General features: G+C 33.2%; 1 protein-coding gene across 2 annotated transcripts in view; it reads right to left on the reverse strand.

Annotated features, from left to right (window-relative positions):
* RTKN2 (rhotekin 2) overlaps positions 1–21,852 on the reverse strand; it is a 70,108-nt gene that overhangs the window by 43,216 nt on the left and 5,040 nt on the right. Inside the window, exons 2-5 of one of the 2 annotated variants that reach the window (XM_090278077.1) lie at positions 20,436–20,632; positions 8,316–8,374; positions 2,048–2,101; positions 585–702 (exon numbers count right to left, since the gene is read on the reverse strand). In XM_090278077.1, coding sequence (XP_090134203.1) covers positions 585–702; positions 2,048–2,101; positions 8,316–8,374; positions 20,436–20,632 — 428 coding nt within the window. Of the gene's footprint in view, positions 1–580; positions 703–2,047; positions 2,102–8,315; positions 8,375–20,435; positions 20,633–21,852 lie in introns of those variants that run through there. The other variant, XM_090278078.1, reaches the window with a different exon arrangement.

Here is a 21,852-nt window from a genome sequence, read left to right on the forward strand (position 1 = left end):
GTTAAAAATGATTTCTATGGCTACCTAAGGAGTTCTTTCTGGTGTTGTATTATGACCACAATAAAATGAGCCTCTAAAAGAGCAGGAGCAATAAAATCAGCCCTGAGGATCACCCAATTTTTTATTGTTTGGAGTACATGAAAGAAGTCCACCATAAGAAAAAGAATATCTTAAATTTTACTAAAGTGCTATGGTACATATTTCAGGACCATCTTACAAATAAAATTGTAATACTACTTTTTAGTATTTCTGTAACTAGAGACATAACCTATTTCGTACCCAAATTCACTCTATATAAAGTATTGTTATAATGAGATTCTTTTGTATTCATAGCTTTGTTAATAAAAATTTATAACATCAGTCAAATATTTACTACTAATATAACATGATTTCCATTTTATTTTAAATTGGAAAATTTCAAATGCAGAAATGAGTTTCTTTTGAATAAGGTGATTTTTAAAATAAATTTAAACATTTAAATATCAAATGCTTCAAAAATAGCCCAAAGACCCAATAATTATGCCTCCCTTAAAAAGACAGAATTTTATATTATTTTCATTCTATAAAGATAAAAAAGTACTTACAATATAGTTACAGTTTCAAAACATATATCTGTAATTGTTTTATCGACAATTACCATGTCAGTATCAAACACTTCCGCACCCATTCTGAATAAACAAAAAATGGCATAGCGCTGTGATCCTAGAGAAAAAAAAAATTTTTAAGCCATGATCTGTGTGACAAATCATGCCTAATTATACTGAAATCTACTTAAAAGTGAAAAATATTAGCTTAAATATTTGTTAATAGATTCTTATTTCTGTACATTGTAATCCTTAACTTTTTATAGTGACTGTTTAGTCAGTATATATTAATATTTTACCCAACTAAAACAATTAAACTAGAGATTATAAAAAATGAAGTTAAAAACATAGGCCTCTAAGAAGCCTAAAATAATCACCAAGCTCATAAATTTTATCCCTAGAAAACCCTTTAAGCTTTAATTAATAGCAAATTTATTATATATATATTATTACCTTTGTCATTTTGGTTTCCAAGTCTACTTAAGAAAAAATGTTTTCTATTATAAGAGGTTAACAGCAGGCTTGTTAACAACAGCAAAACATTTTCCACCAAACTAAAAGCAAGGGAGGAAACCACAAAAACAATAAAAGTAGACATGTGAACACAAGAAAACATAGCTGCTGGGCCTTTTAATTTGGTGATGTTTTTAAAAAAGTATTAGGTGATTAAAGGGCTAAATCCTCATTACTGAGAAAATGTAGCTCTTCAGAAAAACTTATTCTCGACAGTAATCAAAAAGATGTATTAACTCCCACATGTATTCTTTTGTAAAGTAAATGACATTTCTTAATTGAATAACAGATATACTAACATGATTTTGGATTCTTCATATTGAACTAATTATGCCCAATATGATTCAGTTTTTAAAATATGAGTAACAAAGCTATCACAATAGACAAGAAAGATAAAGGATTATCATATCTTTTCTGCTTTGCCTCTAACAGCTAGGAGTCATTTGAGGTTAATTTCCATGACCTCAGCATTACATGGATTTGTGAAGACTATATAAAGCTGTAAATGCTGAAGTGGGGGAAAAAATCAGATCTAGCTAAAAATCTTTTCTCTCTTAACGTCCTGTTAAATAATCTGAAGAAACAAAACAAGGCAGAGAAGATCTCCCAGATTCTGGTCAAATGGAGGAAATGTTGCTTTTACCATCTTTAAACATTTTCTTTGTTCCTCATTTCTCTTCCCTTAACAACTCATTAGATACTGTCCTTACATAGGGTCCTATCAGCAACTAAAAGCATATTAGATATGCATTATCTTAATTAGTATCAAGCAATTACAGCATATTTATACTAAAAATTCACACAATAAAAACCCCCACAGTTCAGCAAAATTTTGCTTATTCTGTCAAATGACATTGGTCTATTTCAGTGTGGAAGCAGTTTTTTCCCCCAATAACACAAACTTACTATACACACAAAAAAATTCAATTACAAATTAAAATTATACGTACCTTCTTTATTGCTGAAGTGCTCAGAGTCTTTCCACATTAATGGTATTCGAATATCTATAAAGAAGGGGAAAAGAAATGACAGGTAATAATTTTGGTAAATTTCATTTCTTAGAGTGAAATGTACCTCTGAATTCCATAAAAGATTCTGACTATTAAAGCCATTAAAATTTATTATTTAAATATTCTAACACAGGTAATATTTTCTTTAAGAAATAGCTTAGACTAGAAATATAAAATCTGTTACATTTATTTACATAATTTACTTAAAAATGCACAAATTATAACTCAAGAAATTAACACTAAGTGAGGTCTATAATAAGCTTATGACATAACATTTTCATTTTGAGATTTATGTTTTTGAAATAACTGAATTATGGGAAACTTTAGTGTTGAATTTCTATTTGGGGTGAGTGGTAGCAGCAAAAGTAGTTAGATACATTTCAAACTACATATAATAGTAGAGGCAGAAAAAACTTGAGAATTTTATCCACTATGCAAACTTTAAAGATGAAGAAAATTTAATGACTTGTCTAAGATCATTGGTTGTTTGGGGACTTAGCTATTGACAAACAGATCCAAACTATTTCCATTAAGAAGATTTAACTTGTCTACAAAAGAATTTGCAGGTCTTTGTATATTCTTGTTACAGACTGCAGCATTTCCCCTAAGAAATAAAGCTAAAGAGAGAAATGCATTACTTATTTCAGTCCAAGAAAAAAGTGTAATGTTCTGAAAGTGATATAAATATACTTTCCCTCATTCACTTATGTTTCAAACTGTAAAGTAATTGTGTTACTGACCTTTATTCCAGAAGTTAATCTAGAGCTGTGATATAGTCAAAACCTTTCCTTCCTAGTTTCCTCCATTCTTTACTTTTAATACTAGATTAAGAGTAGTAACTATTTCTCTGGCATTCCTATGCTCCTTATATATTTCCAAAGTTAGAGGATCAATGTTCTACCAAATAGATTAAGATGTGTGAACTACAGTGTTACACAGCACAGTAAAGATCTCAGTGACATAATTTTAATTATTCAGAGAGTACCAAAACTCTATAAATATCCCAAGTTATTGTGAAAAACTTAAGACAATTCCCTATTACATTTGGGAAGTTTATGTGCATATTTTTCATACCTATTAATTATGCACTTTCAAATAATTACAAATATTTATGAAATAAAGCTGTTTGGCTACATTTAGGTTGTGCTTCACTTTTAGATCCCATGATCTTTTATCTATATTTTTATCTGCTTAGAATTCAGTTTTTAAAGTTCTTATTGCCTATTCCCAGTTTCCTTTCTATAAAAGCTTTATATTAGTCCTTCATCTCTAACCTTCGCAACCAGGTAGGTACATATGAGTGCCCATCCCACTGCTGTCTTAGCAATTTTCATAAAAACATTACCTATTGAGCTCTCTCCTTGTGCCAAGCTAAACACTGTACATATATGTCATCAAACAATAAGTTTTAAAATATGTTTACCAATTTAACAGTCATGTGACAGGATTTAATTGCTTAATTTGCATTTTCTTGATTAACAGTAAAAATGTTAAGACATCTTATTGGCTGACACTGAATCTGTTTGAATCCATGGTCCATTTCTCTCTTTTTTTAAAACATATTATTTATAGTTTGTACTTTTAAAAATTAATTATTTAACCTATATAAGAATTTGGGTTGTTCCAGAGGTTCCTAATCTTCTCCTCATTTTTTTCAATTCTTGTTTCTTCTTTCTGTTCCAGGTGAATGTTTATTTCTTCCCTTTGTTCCAAATTGTTGATTTAAATCTTGGCTCCTTCCCATTGCTGTTGGTTCCCTGTGTTTTTCTTTACTTCACTTTGTATAACCTTCACATCTTCCTTTATTTTGTGGCCATACTCAATCATTTCTCTGAGCATCCTGATCACCAGTGTTTTGAACTCTACATCGGATAGGTTGGCTATCTCTTTAATTTGGTTCTTTTTCTGGGGTTTTGTTCTATTCTGGTTTCTGGGCCATATTTCTTTGCCTCCTCGATTTGGCAGCCTCCCTGTGTTTGTTTCTGTTTATTGAGTAGAGCTGCTTTGACTGCATGTCTTGGTAGTATGGCCTAATGTAGTACGTGTCCTGTAGTGTTCAGTGGCACAGCCTCCCCTATTACCCAAGCTGGGTACTTGAGGTGCACCCTTCGTGTGGGCTGAGTAAACCCTCGTCTTATAGTTGAGTCTTGGTTGCTGTTGACAGATCAATGGGTGGGATTTACCCAGGCAGGTCAGCTGCAAGGACTGCCTGTGACCATTGACCACCAACCTCCACCCTCCATGGAGCATCAGCTGTGCAGGGGCAGGGTGGTGGTGCTCTGACATGGTCTGCAGCTGTCCACTGGGTGCACTGGCCCTGGGGTTTCCGAGGTGGTGCAGACGAAGGTCAGCCCCCACCTCTGCTCTGCCTGGGGTCTCCCTGCCTGAGCTATAAAGCAATCTGGGATGGCTGCCACTTGTGCTGGGCTTGGAGATTCTCAGGTGAAGCCAAGTTGTGAATCTAAGCTGGCTGCTGCTAGTGCCAGGCCTGGAGCTCACTAAGGCCAGCTGTTGCTTGTTTGATAGGATTTAAGTTGTGAAGCATAAGCCAAGACCAGTCATTAATATGGAAAAGCAGGTTGTGTGGGCCCCTAAGTTGGATGGGGCAGAGTCTCTGGGGATATCCAAGGTAGGTCAAACAAGTGTTAGCCATGTTGATGGAGACTCAGTTATAGCATCAGCTTACCAGCTCTGTGGCTCTGTGGGGGAAGGGTTTAGAAGAGAGACAATGGCCTCTGTTGGACTTGATGCCAGACACTTCGGTTTCTCCCTGTATGCCACTGGTGCCTTTCAAGCTGCTGCCCTGGTGCTGGAGCTCAGAGGGAGTGAGTCTGAGTAGATGAGGGGACTGTGTGTGGGCTCATTTTTAAGAGCTGCTTGGAGCTCCAGCAGTTTCTTCCACCCACTCAGTCCCCACTGATTTTTGCACCCAGTTGTGGGGACTTATCTTCCTGACACTGGAATCCTGGGCTGGGGGCCTAGTGTGGGGCTGGGACTCCTCACTCCTGAAATACTCCTCTCAAATTTTTATCCCCATACATGGGTGTGGTACCAGCCCATTCCATGTCTGCTTCCCTCCTACCCATCTCAACGGCTATGGGTTCTTTAATTTTGTAGTTGTCAGACTTCCATTCAACTTGATATCTGACAATTCTGGCTAATGGTTGTTCTGTATTTTAGTTGTAATTTTGATGTGGCTGTGCAAAGAGGTGAGCCATGTCTGCCTGAACCACCATCTTGATCTGTTGTTTTTATTGTAAAGGAGATCTATTTTTGCCATTGTATCTCCTAACTAGTTATCAGTGGTTTTGAGAAGAGCTACCACTTTTTGTATATTTATCTTGAATCTAGCCATTTTTACTGAATTCTTTATTAATTCATATAGTTCAGTAAATTTCCTTAGATTTTCTAGGTCTGCAATCTATTATTTTCAAATAGTACTGAATTTGTCTCTTTCTTTTCAGTAGTTTTATATTTCATTCTTACTGTTCTAGCTAAAATTTCTAAAACTGTGTTAAATTATAGTGATACAATAGACATTGTTATTTTGTTCTTGATTTTAATAGGATTGCCTTTATTGCTTTATAATTATGACTTGGCTGATGTCCTGTCAAAGAGCCTGCGTCTTACTTGACCACAATTGCTGACTCATTTCATTTCACAACTGTTCTTGTTCACAGCTGTTCTTGTTCTATTAGGACAGTATTAACTATTTACACTGTCTTGAGAGGAACACAGACCCTGACTTTCTTTGTTGTATACCCATAGCCTGTGGTCCATCTTGCCTTTTCCCCATGCCTAGCTATGTTAGATTCCCAAGAGGAAAAGGTGAACACACATCTATTTCCCAGGTGGTCAAGTACTCTCTGAAGACAAAAAAAAAAAAAAAAAAAAAAAAAAAATGTATAAACTATCAACTATTTTTCTTAGTTCAAATTCAAATAGTAGAAATTCCTTTCTGATTCTTGTAAATGGTTGACTCAGTTTTAGTTTACAGTGCTCTAACCTTTGTCTTTTTTATGTCTTCATTAACATTTTAATGGAAAACTGAAAGTCATAGGAGGATGGCTAACTTGGTGCTATCAGGCCCTATAAGTCTATCTACCATAATTTTCAAAATAAAAACTGAGGCACTTTGTGAACTGATTTAGCTTTAATCACTGATTAGTAGTCAGTGAGTAAGCTCAGACAACTTTAATACAATACAATTATTTGATGTTTAGCAGAAATAATCACAGTAAACCTCAATTATTCTTTTTACTTTTATAAAGATCTGCCTCATGAGTGGTAAAGCTGGAAATGAAAAACCCAGCTATGTTCTGATAATCAATGTAATCTCAGAAACATATTTTAAAAAAAAGAAAAGGTGAATTCATTTTTAATTTTTATTTTTTTACAAAGATACAGATGAGAAATAATTGTCTAAACAAAGATTACATATACATTCTATTTTCAGATACTTTTACTTCCTTAACTTAATTTAAAATTATCTTTTGGAAAAAAGGAACACATGAAAAAATAAGTTTAATTTCTATACTTGAAAATCTGTGGTCAAGAAAATAGTTTTTCATCTTTCTGTAAATGTTTTTACTTAAGCACTCTTCTAAATCCATGGTTAACACTAATTTCATGAATTGCTGCAGTCAATAAGCTATTATAAAATGACAATAGATGTTAACTCTGTATGTCATTTGAGTGCTCAACAGCAGTTTAACATACCTCATTTGTGTACTGAGTAGTAAGTATTACATTGGAAGCAAGAAATAAACGATTATGTTTAAGTAGTTTTAGAAAATCTCCTTTAAAGGTCTATAATATTTTATCTATCACATTAAAATACTTTAAATATAGTGACCAACATCTATGTAAAAATACTATGTTTGGCATCAAGAGGATACAAGAGGTCTAAAACATTTTATTGCAGCCTTATAATTGGAAAGATGAAAATATTAATAATTATAAACAAGGAACAGATTTTTATATGGTTCAGTTGTTTTTCTGATGAATTTTTGCCAAGGGCAGTTCCTCTGACTCAGGACAATTATATCCCATATAAAATTCAGATCTATCCTTCCTATATGAGAATTTCTGTTTATCCATAAGAGCATTAAAAAAGAAAAATTTCTTGAGTGAGAGGGCCTGAAATGCAGCAGCAGGGTCCCTGGAGCTAAAAAAAAACAAAGCTTTTGGCCAATGACATAACCTAGTTATTACTTAAGGGCCGATGGAGGTCTGTTGTTACCAGTATTTGTACAAGGTGCATTATCTAACTAGCATACACACAAGTCAGCCATGTGTTCATTTCAATCTGTGGCATTTGCATTGTCTTTAGCTTTCTTAACACTTTGGAGAAACTGAGACAACACAGCATAAGTGCCATCTAGTGGTAAAGGGTCTCTTAACTGTATTAGGAATTCAGAGGAGAAACATTATTTCTAGCTGGAATAACAGGGAGGACTTTATAGATGAGCAGACAGATCCTGAAGACAACATAGTTATTTCAAGAGCTAACTGGGTGTCAGAAGCATGGGGTGTGCAGGCGGAACAGGGAGAGAAATGTCTTGGCTAAGGTAGACAACTTATGTACAGGAACAATAGAAAATATGGCTAGAAAAATAGCTGGATCAGAATAGAAAACTTCTGGGGGGGGAGGGAATGTTTTGTCTTTATCCTACAGGCATGAAGAACAGTCATACATACATCCAATCAATATTCACTGAGCAATTACTATGTGCAAGCACTGTGTTAGCTTCTGGGTATATAGTGATGAACAAAACAAACAGTTTCAACCCTCATGGACCTTCTAGTCTAGATAAACATTAAAAACATTGAAACTTTTGAGCAGAAGAGGAGTGGAGAGTCAAAAGACAATCTTCTCCAGCCCAATGCAAACACTTACAGGAAGTCATTTAACCTCTGAGTTTATAAAAAAAGAAAACTACCCTACATATGTCATAAAACTGTACCAAGAAGAAAACTGCATAATATATATAATATGTATGAATGGTTTTCTTAAACTGTTTGTAAAATTCTATATATATATATGTAGAGCATAATGATGAAAAGTGTTTTAAAATAAATATTCTGATAGAGGTATGCAAAATAAAATGAAGAGAATGGACACAGAAAATTTAAAAAACCCTACCAATTCTAGAAAGTTACTTTATAGAATTTATCCAGCAATAAAAGTGATCTACCTACAGCATACCTGATATGGCAACCTTTCCTGTACATGCTGTTCGTTCTTTACTTTCAAAATTCACATCACTGTCAAAAGGAAAGAAACATAATGAAAAAAAAAAAAGAAGAAAAGATCTTTTCTAATAAGCAATGGTTTGAACAATCTTTCACAAATATCTAAATATTAAAAGTAAACATGTATCCATGAATAATAATGATTTCTAGTTAATATGAACTAGAATTTGACTCAAATTTTAAGATGTTTAGTCAACAGCTAACTGGTTTTAAGGGAAATATGTAGAGCTATTCTCTGCTTTTTCATGTAAGTTTTACCTTCCCTGGTGACTGTATACTGGTTTACTCTACAATGAAAGCCTTTTGTTATTACTTACATTTATAAACAATATATAGAATATTTGTCCAGTTCCCAGGAAGTGTAATACCTTGAATCATCATTTCATAAATTATATTTCTAGCTTGCCCAAGAAAGTTAATGAACATTCCAATTATAAACTTGTTGCCCAAGAGTATCTTATCCTTATAAATAAAACAAATATCAAAAAGTTACTCTCTGTCCTATATTCATATGCAGTAAGATAATATTTCATTTCCTTAAAATTCCAAAAAGCTAAGCATATACTGAGACAATAAATTAACTAAGCTGGAAAAGGAAGGGTTGGCTCTGTAGAGGATAAAATGTGGAGAGGAAAATATTATCATGACAACAGGAAGGAGTTTCAAAGGAAATTCTTGGGATATAAAACATTTTCTGGTCTGATTTTAGAATTCACAATTCCTAAAAATTAAAAAATATATACTATTACACTTTTTAAATCTTTTAAAATAGTTATCTACTACTAGACCAAATCAATCCCACCCTTTCATATTTCTCCAATATCCTACTTCCTAATATCCTACCTTTAGAGATTAGCATTCCACAGCTAAAGCAATATATCCAAGAGTATTCTTCTTAGCATGTTTTTCTGGTCTTTATTGAAATTGGTTAGGTAATTAACTGTTAGCTAATTTAATTAGGTACTTCAAGTATGTATAAAATAGAATCTTTTCATATGACTTTTTGATTTTCTAAGAGGGCTTTTAGAGAAAGATTGGGTAGGAGTTTGAAGTATATCTAACCAATTTGCAAGAGTATGACACCATCTCATCGTGTGTCATTCGGTAGGCTGATTAAAAAGATTACATATATTCATTATCATGTGTCCAAATTTGAAAATAAAATATATCAGCCTACTTTTTTTAGTCCCTTACTGGATTAAGCACATAAGTATTATAGGTGAAATATATTTTGAATGAGCTAAAATATTGGGTTGGCCCAAAAATTGGGTTGGTTGGTTTGTTTTCTGTAAGGTGGTTCTTGTAGTGCTTAGTTGTTTTTAACTTCATTTAAAACAAGTTTGTTAGACTGTATTGTGACAGCTGCCATATCAGCATGCATAAACAAACAAACATCAAAATTGGTGAATTTTTTATGTAGCCATTTTAATATTGAAGATGAAAGATGTAACATTTTCAGCTAATTATGCTTTATTATTTCAAGAAAGGTAAAAATGCAACTGAAATGCAATAAAAGATTTGTGTAGTGTATGAGGAAGTTGCTGTGACTGTCCAAAAGTGTCAAAAGTGATTTGCAAGGTGGGAAGGCAATAAAGAGGGAAAGAAGGGGAAGGGTCTAGTCAAAGAACATATATAAATGATCCATGGACATGGGCAACCAGGTAGAGATTGACTGTGGGAGCAGAGTGAGGAGGAGGGGCGAGTGCGGGGGCAGGGGAGAGCAATGGGAGAAAAATTGGGACAACTATAATAGATCAACAATAATTTTTTTTAATAGTGGTTTGCTAAGTTTCATGCTAGAGATTTCTCACTGGATGGTGCTCCACGGTCGGGTGATCAGTTGAAGTTGATAGAGATCAAATTGAGACATTAATTCAGAATAGTCAACATTATACCACACATCCCAAATACTCAAAATATCCAAATTAATGAAGTTATTGGTGAAAATTAAAAAGTGTGTCTTTTATTTTACAGAAAAAACCATATGAACTTTTTGGCCAACCCAATAATTTACTAATGTATTTAAGATAATAAACTTATATGGGACATTTACGTGGTAGTGACAGACTTGCCTACTATGTATAACTAGAGTAGCCTATTAGACTTAAAGGCATACATTCTCAGAATCCTAATTACTTTATGGACACACCAGTATTTATGTTATATAAGGAATTCACTCAGTGAAAAAGAGAAGTCCTCGCCGATTATTTCACAATAATGTTTTATTGAATCAGAAATTTAAGACAGTCAAGTTCAACATTTTATACTTAAGTTTAGTTTGTCATTTTGAAGAGCATTAACTTATTAGTTCATCACAGAGTGAAAAATTCAACTGAATAGTCTACTATATTTTGGTGAATATAATATACTGACAGGCCCACTAGAAATCAAACATAAATCTCAACTTTCTCAAATTGGAACAAGAAATACAATATAAATACAGTTGGTTGGCATTTGTAAGTAATATTTCTGAAAACACCTTCTATATGAGCAATGTATAATATAAATTCTTAAAATACTTATTTCAATGAAAAAATATAAGGAAGCTCTAATATGGTAAGTAACTTGAGTGTTACCGCAATAGGTCATAGATTATGCTCAAGTTAAGATCCATTAGCTATTATTAAATTGGATTAAACTTGAGGCTTTGGCAGGCAAGTAATATTCTGAAATACTAGAATGACCAAAAGCAGACTTGTTAAATATTCACGAAAAAAATTTTTCCCTTCCCAACTATTCAACCACCTGGCAAAGTATAGCTTTTTCTTCCCTGTAATTATAAATTACTTGCATAGGCATTTCTAGGACCAGTCAACGAACTTATTATTGACAAATATTATCAAACTATAATATGAATCCAATTAACTATAAAACCTTACAGAATAATTAAGTCTGTCATTAAAAAAATTAGAGAGAAACTGAAGTAATTTAGCCTCATTTTTTTGAAGCTTGAATTATTTTCAATTCAAGTAACTCCTCAAATTGTTATTTAGGGTGCTAAAATGTGATATTTTCTAATTAATCCAAATTGACAATAAACTTGTTAAACATTATCTGTTTAATAATGTGCTACTGTAACTAACAGTTTGCTACAAAATACTTGTTTGAAAATCTGCAATGTTAATGCCAATTCTAAATACTATAATTAGAGAGAGCCAGCCTGAGGAAAAAGCAAATAACCACAAAATTATTTAAATAAAAGAAGAGCTAAATAATAGTGTACCTTATTCTTAGAAACCAAGTTTAGAGTATTATTTTGCTGTGACTTGGTATGCTAATTTGAAAGACAGATTAAAAATACAAAAGACAAACTTCTTTGTTGTTATATTACTGCCTGTAGGTAAATAAAATGACCAACAGAGGGTGCCAATCAGCTACTTCGTTGCTCAAAAATCTGTATTAAAATTGATTAACTATAGATTACGCTGTTTTATATTGTTCCACATGGGAATGTAAAATAGCATTTCTTTGCCAAAATTAACAAGCCATAATGAGAAATAGCACAATGATAAAAGTATTTTATATTTTCCAAATGAAGTAATAAAAGAATTCTAAATTGGATTCTATTATTTGAAAGCAGGTTATAAAATTCTTCACCTCCAATGCAAATCAGTAAAAACCTATTACACACAAAAATGCTTAACATGGAATTTTAAACCATTCTAAAACTATGTGGTATAAAATTAATACCTTCAAAGTATCTTTAATTGAGATGAGTTTTCTATTTCAAATCTTGACATAAATGTTCAACAGACACTAAATAATACAAAGTTTACAAAAGAAAATCAGTAATATCTATAATATATACTGTTTTATTGTATAACAGCAGTACACAATTTTCTCTTGCAACCTATACTTTTTCTTTTTTTTAAGTTATAGTATATAAGCAACTAGAGTCTAAAAAATTAATTATTGTGGCATTATTAAAATCACAATAATGTTAAATGATACATGTACTTAGGTTCTCTATGTGACTTTCACGAGTATTATTTTTATAAAGCCAAATACAGTATTCCAGAAGTTAAAGCAAAGTTAGATTGGCAGGTTGGGACAAGGGAAAAATATCATTACTGTAAGCTTTGTAAGAATAAGGCTTTTTTTTTTTTTTGTCTGTTTTGTTCACTGCTGAAATATCAGTGCCTAGTATATACAGTAGATTCTAAAGCACTCAATAAATGTTTAGTAAATATTGAATGAAGTGAAATAGGATATAATCATTTTAATGGAGCAGGCTACAGATTTAGACCATAGTCTCAGAGTTGAATGTTATGCATCAATAACTAGTTATGTTAATGAATTTCTGCTAACCTCTTAGCCTCAGCATCTTCACCTGTAAAATAGAGGAAATATCTACCTACCTCATAGCTACTGAATGAAATAATATTTTATATATATATATATTTTTTATATATTTTTTATATATATTTTATATATATTCTATATCATTCTTTGAAATGTTACACAAATACAAAGATTACTTTGTGAGTATTTATATTTTTGGCCTCAGTACTTAACTTGGAGCTTATGTGAAAGAGGCACTAAAACATTCATTAGTGATCAGAGTATGACGTCCCAGTTCCTGTAAAATAATGGTAGCCACCTAAATCAGAATCTCTTCAGGCCTTCTACAAAAGCTTTCAGATCCACAAGAAAAGCAAATAAAATTACCTATAGCCCACATCAATAGCATAACTAGAAAACAGGCTACAATGAACTTTAATTTACATATAAATGAGAAAATTAACTATTGAAACCCAGATCCTGGAGGCCTTACACAAGTAAAGAGTCAGGTACACATTACAAAACTCAGTATCAACTTGTGATGGCCCCTAAAAGAAAAGAGAATGGACCTAATGTAAGACCTGGTGGACACAAGGCACTGGTTCCTGGGGAGCTGAAAGGGAGGGCCTTCAAAAGATCTTGGTTCAGAAGTTAGTCTTGTGAAGAGAGACATTCAACAGGGAAGGCGCCCTTTGAAGGTTTGGCCATCACACACACACACACACACACACACACACACACACATGCAAAGGAGAAGCAGCAAATGAAGTTAAAAATCCCAGAAACAAAATACAGTCATACCTCGGTAATCATCGATGAAGCTTCAGAACTCATCAAACCCCATACTTGTCGCATTTTAACAAGAAAAAAATGTTTCAGCCATCAGCACTTGCTCTGTACTCGTCAGTTCCGGCACTCAGCATGAGTTCCAGAATGAATTAATGACAAGTACCAAGGTGCCACTGTACTATAAAAGAATCAGAAAACCAACCAACAATCCAACCACCCAACATCCAAAATGGCACCATTTATTAAAGAAATTGCTCTTCACAGTTCCTAAAATAGAAAATACTCTTGAACTAAGAAGTCAAGTAAGCCCTTCTACATCCCCCCACCCCATTCCAATCACTTGGCCCTGGAAAATCCTGCACCCTACATGTTTTACAAATGTTAGGGAAAAAAAGGGACCCACACACCCATAGAATGCTACTATAAAATGAAAGTAGAAAGAATCAAAATGTTTTAGCTGATAGAAATACTCCAACAACCACTCTTCAGAAGTATAAGGAACAAAAACTGTAACATGATATTCCAAAATAAATTAAATACAGTAAATAAGCTATTGTAAATATAAAAGAACAAGGAATCTCAAATTTAAAACTAAGACTACTAAATGTAATGTAAAAAGAAGGAAAAAAATGAAGAGCCAAAGAAAGAAATTGGAAAAAAATTCATTTCTGAAGTAAAAATACGAAGTGCCTAAGGACAAAGAGATAAAACTGAAAGTACGTTAAGGTACATGGTGAATGAGAAATTTTTTTTAATGTTTTTTATTGATTATATTGTTACAACAGTTCCAATTTTCTCCCCCTTGTTCCCCTCCACCCAGCACCCCCCTCCCCCAGCAATCCCCAAGTCCATACCCCTGGTTCGTAAAAATTAACTATCCCCCCCTCTCAAATATTAGGACCCTTTGTAATCTTGTAAAGGACAATGAGAAATTTTTTAAAAATGAAATAAAAAGTTTAAAACCATTAAAGAGAAAGTGATAGACATAAAAGACAGACAAAGAAAATCCAACTTCTGTACAAGTGGAGTCCTTAAACAAGAAAAACAAAATAATGAGATAAAATTAATGCTTAATTATAGAGGCTTTAACTCAAGGAAAACTTAAAATAATTGAACTACCTATTGAAAGGGTCCTAAGTAAACTAAAATGCTCAGACTTAGACATTTTCCAGTAAAATTATCAGACTTTAAGCTAAGGAAATCTATTTTCAGCCTCTGTACAAAAATAATAATAAAAGAAAAACCAAGTCATTTACAAAGGAAAAATAACTCGACATAATATTTGTCGACAACAAGACAACAATGGAGCAAGGTTTTCAAGAAACTAGAGAAAACATGTTTGCAAAGGATTTGTATCCAGCCATGCTGCCTTTAAGTACCAAAACTAAAGAAAAGTAAACATGAAAGAATGAGAAGAAAACTGTGCTCATGTTGAGGAATCTACTAGCTAGCTCACCAGCTTCCTCCAAACAGGAGATGATTTGGGGAAGTACAACAAAAAGATAGATAGCAAATAGTATACATGATAATGGCAGATAAAGTCTAAAAGAAAAGTGGAGATACAAGGTTAGTATGTAAATATTATCCACTCCACCAAAGGAGAAATAAGAAATGATCATTTTCTAAACAGAATCACTATAGAAACTAAGGATGCAAAACAAAAGAGGTCTTGCTAAGTGGAAATGAGTCGGGGAGCAGCAGTATAAGCAATGGCAATGGAGACAAGAAAATTCAAGAACTGTTTAAGGGATAGAGATCTAGCACTTGGCTGAAATGAATCTGTGAAGTAGAAATCTGAGAGGGAAGACTATGAAAGTAGTTTGGAATCAGACCACAAAGATCCTGGAATGCAATAGCTCTCTAAAGAATTTTAGTAAACAGAAACCATTGGCTGCTTTTTTAAGAGGAGGACTGATATAAGCAGTCTTTGGAGATAATCTGGCTATAACAAGCAGGGGAAAGATAGGCACAGTCTAGTTTACCAGTCAAAAGACTAGCAAATTGAATTATTGCCTTAACTAAGTAATCCTGTCACCTAAACTCAGGCAGTAAACTGTGTTCTACCCCTCACCCCAATGATCTGTTTACTCAACCAAGAAACTTCATATTCCACTTTTCTGACTCACCCTGACTGTATTGTGAATTGTCCACAAATGGGTATCTTTTGCATATTTAGGCATAAAAAATAGGTGGTATACCAGAAGGTGTTTCATAACTACACATAATTTATTAGAATAAGCTTGTTATATAATTAGGACATTATGTCACTAGGACATTTGACTAGTTACTGATATTCTCAGATATGTTGCTCTAAAAAAAAAGAAAAAGGACAAATGATACGACTATATAACTGATTTATCAATGGAGGGAGGGGGTTCCTTATCTAAACCAAAAAATGACTATTTTCTCAATTTTCCCGAGAATGATACAAAACTAGCACTATTCTAGATACACAGAAGTTAAGTCACTGTATATAATGCATGACTTGGGGCATCAGGGCTTAATTCTTTCCCGGAACCCTGATTTAAAAAGGCTGTAAAATGAAGTAAAAATATTTGCTTACTTTAATAAATTGAGAGAACCGAGAGTGAATATTTATTAGAAAAACACAAAACTCATGCACTAGTTCTGATCTCCTGAATTCTCTGATCAAAAGTTACTATTTGATCACTTCTATGTGTGCTTTATTTTTAAAGATATTTCCTAAAAATTGGTTATTTCAATTATTTTGCTTCACCATCCTTTTCAATACTCTACTACAAGATAACTTTCCCAAACATCCATTTTATGATGTCTCTTTCTTGCAGAAAATAAAATAATAAAGGAGAAACAATTAAATAAATGTAAAGTCCTGTAATAACTCACTAGAGTAGTTTGGGATAGTACAAAGTGCATGGGCTTCTTTTTGGCAGGTGGGGGGTACTCAGGCTTTAAGTCACTGTGTGCCCTTTGAAACAATTATCGAATATTTCTAAGTCCCAGTTTCTGAGTATGTAATAAACAGGTTTATTCCTCTCTGTTTGTAAACATCTTAGCACAATGTCTGGCACCTAGAAAGGCTGTCAATACCAATTAACTTCCTAGCATTCCACATTTTCTGAATCTTGCTATACAACCCCCCCCCCTTCCTTTTCAACTTTGGCTTGATCTTTAGCCTCAACCAAACATAACTTTTCGTTGTTCTTGAATAATTCAAGCTTATCTTCCACCTTCAGCTTTTATTTTGTTATTTTCCTTTTTTTGGAACGCTGATTTCTCCTACTCACCTAACCAAACTCCACCCATCTTCCATGATCTAGAAGATTCAGATCCAATTCTTCCATTAGACCATTCTTACTTATACCATTTCTTACTGATTTGATTCCTCTTTGAAAAAGTCTAATGTATTATCTGTATTTTTTTTTAGATTTTATCATATTAGTGTTAGTAGACTCAGAAAAAGGCTATTTTAACTCTAGTAGCAATGTAAAAACAGAATTTTCTACCTAAACACTATTAAAACCAAGCTAAGGAAAATATCTGACCGTTGAATATTCATTTATTCCCGCATTTTGACAAATCCTGTTTTTCGAGTTTGGATATACTAGCACAATACTTAGTAAGTATTCTACAAGTAGTAGATATTTGATAAATAGTTGATTGACTAATAAAATGTCATAATTTACATGATTTTCTTAAAGGAACAAGAAACCTATTATTAGAATCTCACTAATCTTTAGATCATTTTTATGTAATAAGAAGGTAATAATTATATTTTCCAGTTATATCTGATCCGTGAACTCAGGTTATATCTGCACATAACAAAATGAAGTTATAAACAAAATAATTAATATAGAATACTCAGATTTTCTAAAAGGTAGAAATAATTCAATAAGGGAGACTGTTTTTGTATGAATGATGAAAAAAATACATGTGTATAGCATCAAAGCAATTTTCATCTATCAAAGATAATCAGTAAAGAAACTAAAAATTATACATATCTTCATCTGAGAGCCCAAGATATTTTTTATATCTTTGTTATATAAATCCAACAGGGATTCAACTTATTTAACATTTAAAAAATTATTGACTGATTGATTTTCTAGAGAGAGGAAGGGGGAGCGAAACATCAATTTGTTGTTCCACTTATTTATGCATTCATTGGTTGCTTCTTGTACATGCCTTGACTAGAGATTGAACCTTCAACCTTGGAGTATCAGAACAATGTTCTAGCCAACTGAGTTACCTGGCCAGGGCATTATTTAACATTTTTATACATCAGTTATTTCAAAGAAGTCATACAGCCAAATTAAGAAAATGACCAACTTACAATTCATTTTACAATAGTTTCCCCTTATACATGGTTTCCCTTTCCACTGTTTCAATTACCCACAGTCAACTACACTCCAAAAACATTAAATGAAAAATTCTAAAATAAACAATTCGTAAGTTTTAAAACTGCACACATTTCTTATTTGTATGATGAAATCTGACGCTATCCCACCTTGTCCCACCTGAAATATCAATCATTTCTTGTCCAGTATATCCACACCGTGATACCCGACTGCCCATTAGCCATTTAGTAGTCATCTTGGTTATCAGATCAACTGTTGTGGTATCGCAGTGCTTGTGTTCAAGTGACCTTTATTTTACTTAATGGCCCCAACACACAAGAGTAGTGATCTGGCAATTTGGATATGCCAAAAAGAAGGTAAAAGTTCTCAACTTAATAGGCAGGAAAAAATAATTGTATGCTAAAGTTATCAAGATCTGTAGTAAGAACAAATCTATCTCTGACATTTTGAAGAAGGAAAAGGAAATTTGTGCTAGCTTTGCTGCAAAAGTTTGCTAGTTCAAATTGCAAAAGTTATGGCCACAGCCCTGGCCAGGTGACTCAGCTGGCTGGAGCATTGTCGAGTACACCAAAAGGTTGCAGGTTTGTCCCCAGTCAGGGCACATATCTAGGTGTGGGTTCAATCCCTGGTAGGGGCGTGTACAGGAGACAACCAGTCAATGTTTCTGTCTCTCTCTGTCTCTCTCTCTCTCTCCCCATCTCTCTAAAATCAATAATCAATAGACATATCCTCAGGTGAGGATTAAAAACAAGTTTCAGCCACAGTACAGTACATGGTAAGTGTTTAGTTAAGATGAACAAGGCATTAAATTTGTGGGTTGAAGGAACAGCAGCATTTTATGCCAGATAACACTAAGCCTATAGGAGGACTTCAGCATAAGGGATCCCCCTGAAACAAGTGATACAAAGCCATTTACTGCAAAAATAGGATTATATAGATTCAGAAACAGTTGTGGACTGAAAAATATAAGAATTACTGGAAAGACTGTGTCTACAGATGAAGAAGTTGCTGCCACATTTCCAGCAGAGTTAAAGAAATTGAATATGGTTTGGTACTATCCACAGTTTCAGGCATTACACTGGGGGTTTTGGAATATATCCCCCATAGACTACTATAAATATTTAAAGAACATAAATGTGGAGGACAGATATGGTTCCCAGAGGAATATTCTATATAACTATGAGAGATGATATAATATTTAGTCTCACACTGTACTTAAACCAGTGTTCCTTAAACTTTTCCACTGAAATATCTCCCTTGATAAAAAACCCTTATAAAGGCTTGGAGAAGGAACATATATCCATCCGCATGAGCAGAAGAACCCCAAACTATGCCACAATTCTAAATTTCTCATGCTTCACCTTAAAAATTCATGCTACAAGAAGATGTGCCATATTTATTCTATGGCTTTGCACATCCCCTGATATATAATCCTGTACTCTGTGATAAATGTGACCTAGTTTGAGAAGCAATGACTTAAACCAGTATATGCCATGTCTATTTGACAATTATTTTCCTAGCTTATGATACTGGAATAATTTTATTTTATAATGCAAGGGATAAATGATAATAAAAATTATTTGATACTTTTGAGTACTAATTATGTAAAAGATATTACGATAGGTGTTTTTATATATAATCTTACTTTTCAAATGTAAATATCACCATACCAACTATAATGAAGAAAATGAAGCACAAAGATTAAATAGCTATCCCAAGGAAATACAGCTAACAAATATTAGCTACTTACACACAAGGCTTTATTGTATCACAGTCTCATCAACATTTTATTTTTACAGAAATCTCTTTCTCTGCACTGTGTTTTTACCTTACTTTTCAAGAATTCAATGGCCCTACGAACAGCCCAAAGGCCACTAAAGTCTAAAAAGAAATTTTTACCAGTGCTGGAACTTTAAGACTGATCGGCAATGAGTAATGTAAGACAATTTATTTTTAAAAAAGAAATCAACATGTAGTCACCACATTGAGTCAATTCTTAGGTCCAAATAAGACTTGGCATTTTGAGTAGAATATGATGTACATTTCATACACAAATCCTAGACCTGATCCAAAAGGGTGGTATGGAGTGACAGAGAACAAGAAACAGAAGTTACTAATCAAATCCTGACCTCTCATTAGCTTCTGCCACTAGCTAGTTACATGTCTTAGTAAGTTACTTGCCTAAGACTTATATTTACCAAATGAAGAGAATGGGCTAGCAGATTTTTAAGTTCCCTTGCATTTATAAGATTTTATACCTTTTTAATTTTACTGTCCACTGATTTCAATTTATTTACCTAAGTTTCCATTATGCTTAACTAGTACCTTCTTTATTAGAATACTTTAAGCAATTAGTTTTTCCTTTAATTTACATTTCTTTATACTCGACTATCAATCTTGGTCTTTCTTAAAATATTCTGCCAGTTCTTGCTTTTTAACCACTTAATTTTACAGTCTGGAAGTGCTGAACACAACAAAACTGCCCTGCGTAAAATGCTGCCTTAATAGCAATTTACTCTGAGCTCTACTGTCAAAATGTTTATACCAGAGGCTACTTCAGTATACATAGTTTTTAAAGGCTTGGGTGATTTGACATTTGACCTTAAAGTTAAATTATATTATTTTTTAATTCATATGTAAGCACACCATAAGTAAACTATGTTACTAACCATCTTCCACTCTGATTTGCAATCTGCTCTTCTAATTTCTGTAGCTCCGATGTGTAAGCCATTATTCGTGCATTGCATACCATGAGATTCTTTACTGCATGTAAAATCTGGTCTTTCTGAGTGCTCAGAGAAAGGAGTTTCCATATTCCTTGTTGCATTCGAATTTCTAAATCTATTTTTTCTTGAATGCTGCAGTCCTTAAAAGAGAGAGAGAAAAGCATTTTTTTAAAATAGCCAAAATCTAAAATTATAACATTTTTTACCCCAACAGAAGGAAAATGTACTAGATATCATTATAATTTTATACCACATTCGTAAAGTAACAAAGTTCGAATGCATGATAGTATAAAAAAACAGAGCTATTTTAAAAAGCCCCTTGCAGAACCTTAATTACTTGCTATATTTAGAAGTCTATACAATCTACTGGGCTAAAAGAACAGAAACAAAGATGAGAAACGTGACATATTCTTACCATAACTGTACAAGGTTGAATAATGTCTCCCAAATATTTCTGTCCTCCCAGAACCTCAGAACGTGACCTTATTTGGTGAGGGTTTTACAGATGTTAATTAGTTAAGATGAGGTTATAATAAATTAGTGTGGGCCCTAATTTCAATAACTGGTGCCCTTCTAGGAGTGCCATGTGAAGACACAGAAAAATACACAGAGGAAATTTCATGTGAAGCTGGAGGCAGAGGGTGGAGTAGCGAGACTAAGCCAAGGATCACCAAGGTTTGCCAGCAACCACCAGAAACTGGAAAAGGAAAGGAAAGTTCTCCCCTAGTGCTTTCAGCGGGAGCATGGCCCTGCACATACCTTGATTTCAGACTTCTGGCCTCCAGAAGAACTATGAGAGAATAAATTTGTTGTGTTAAGCCACCCAGTTCTCATCATTCATGATGGTAGCCTCAGGAAACTAATACAATAACATAATAACTAACAGGAACAATATAGCACATGTACATCTTATATAAGCTCTATCACTGGATGGCAAGCTGCAGTTGATGACAATGAATTAACCAAGGTAAAACTTTCCAAAATAGATGCCAATAAAGAAACCAAGATTTAGCATCAGGGAGGAACAGGCTGTTTGTCATGGTAAGTAATGTAAATAAAATCTCAGAAGAAAAAAACTGGAAGCACTGTGCTTAGAAAATGTCAAAAGCTTTAGCTGCCACAAACATAGATTTAGAATAAGTATAGTTTTGGATATATTTTAGTTTTAAGAATCACCATAAAACTACTAAGTAATTTTAGTTCTGAAAGTCTTTTATTCCATACAATGATCTTGCTATGGCCTGACTCTATATACTAGTTTCATATGTAACATTAAAATTCTGACACATACTGTTCTGATTTAATTTACAGTGGCTTTTTAAAAATTATAAATCATCACATACTATACCACAAACATGTA

The sequence above is a fragment of the Furipterus horrens genome, unplaced genomic scaffold (genome assembly GCF_987537825.1).
Source record: "Furipterus horrens unplaced genomic scaffold, mFurHor1.1.pri manual_scaffold_5, whole genome shotgun sequence".
Taxonomy (NCBI): Eukaryota; Metazoa; Chordata; class Mammalia; order Chiroptera; family Furipteridae; genus Furipterus; species Furipterus horrens.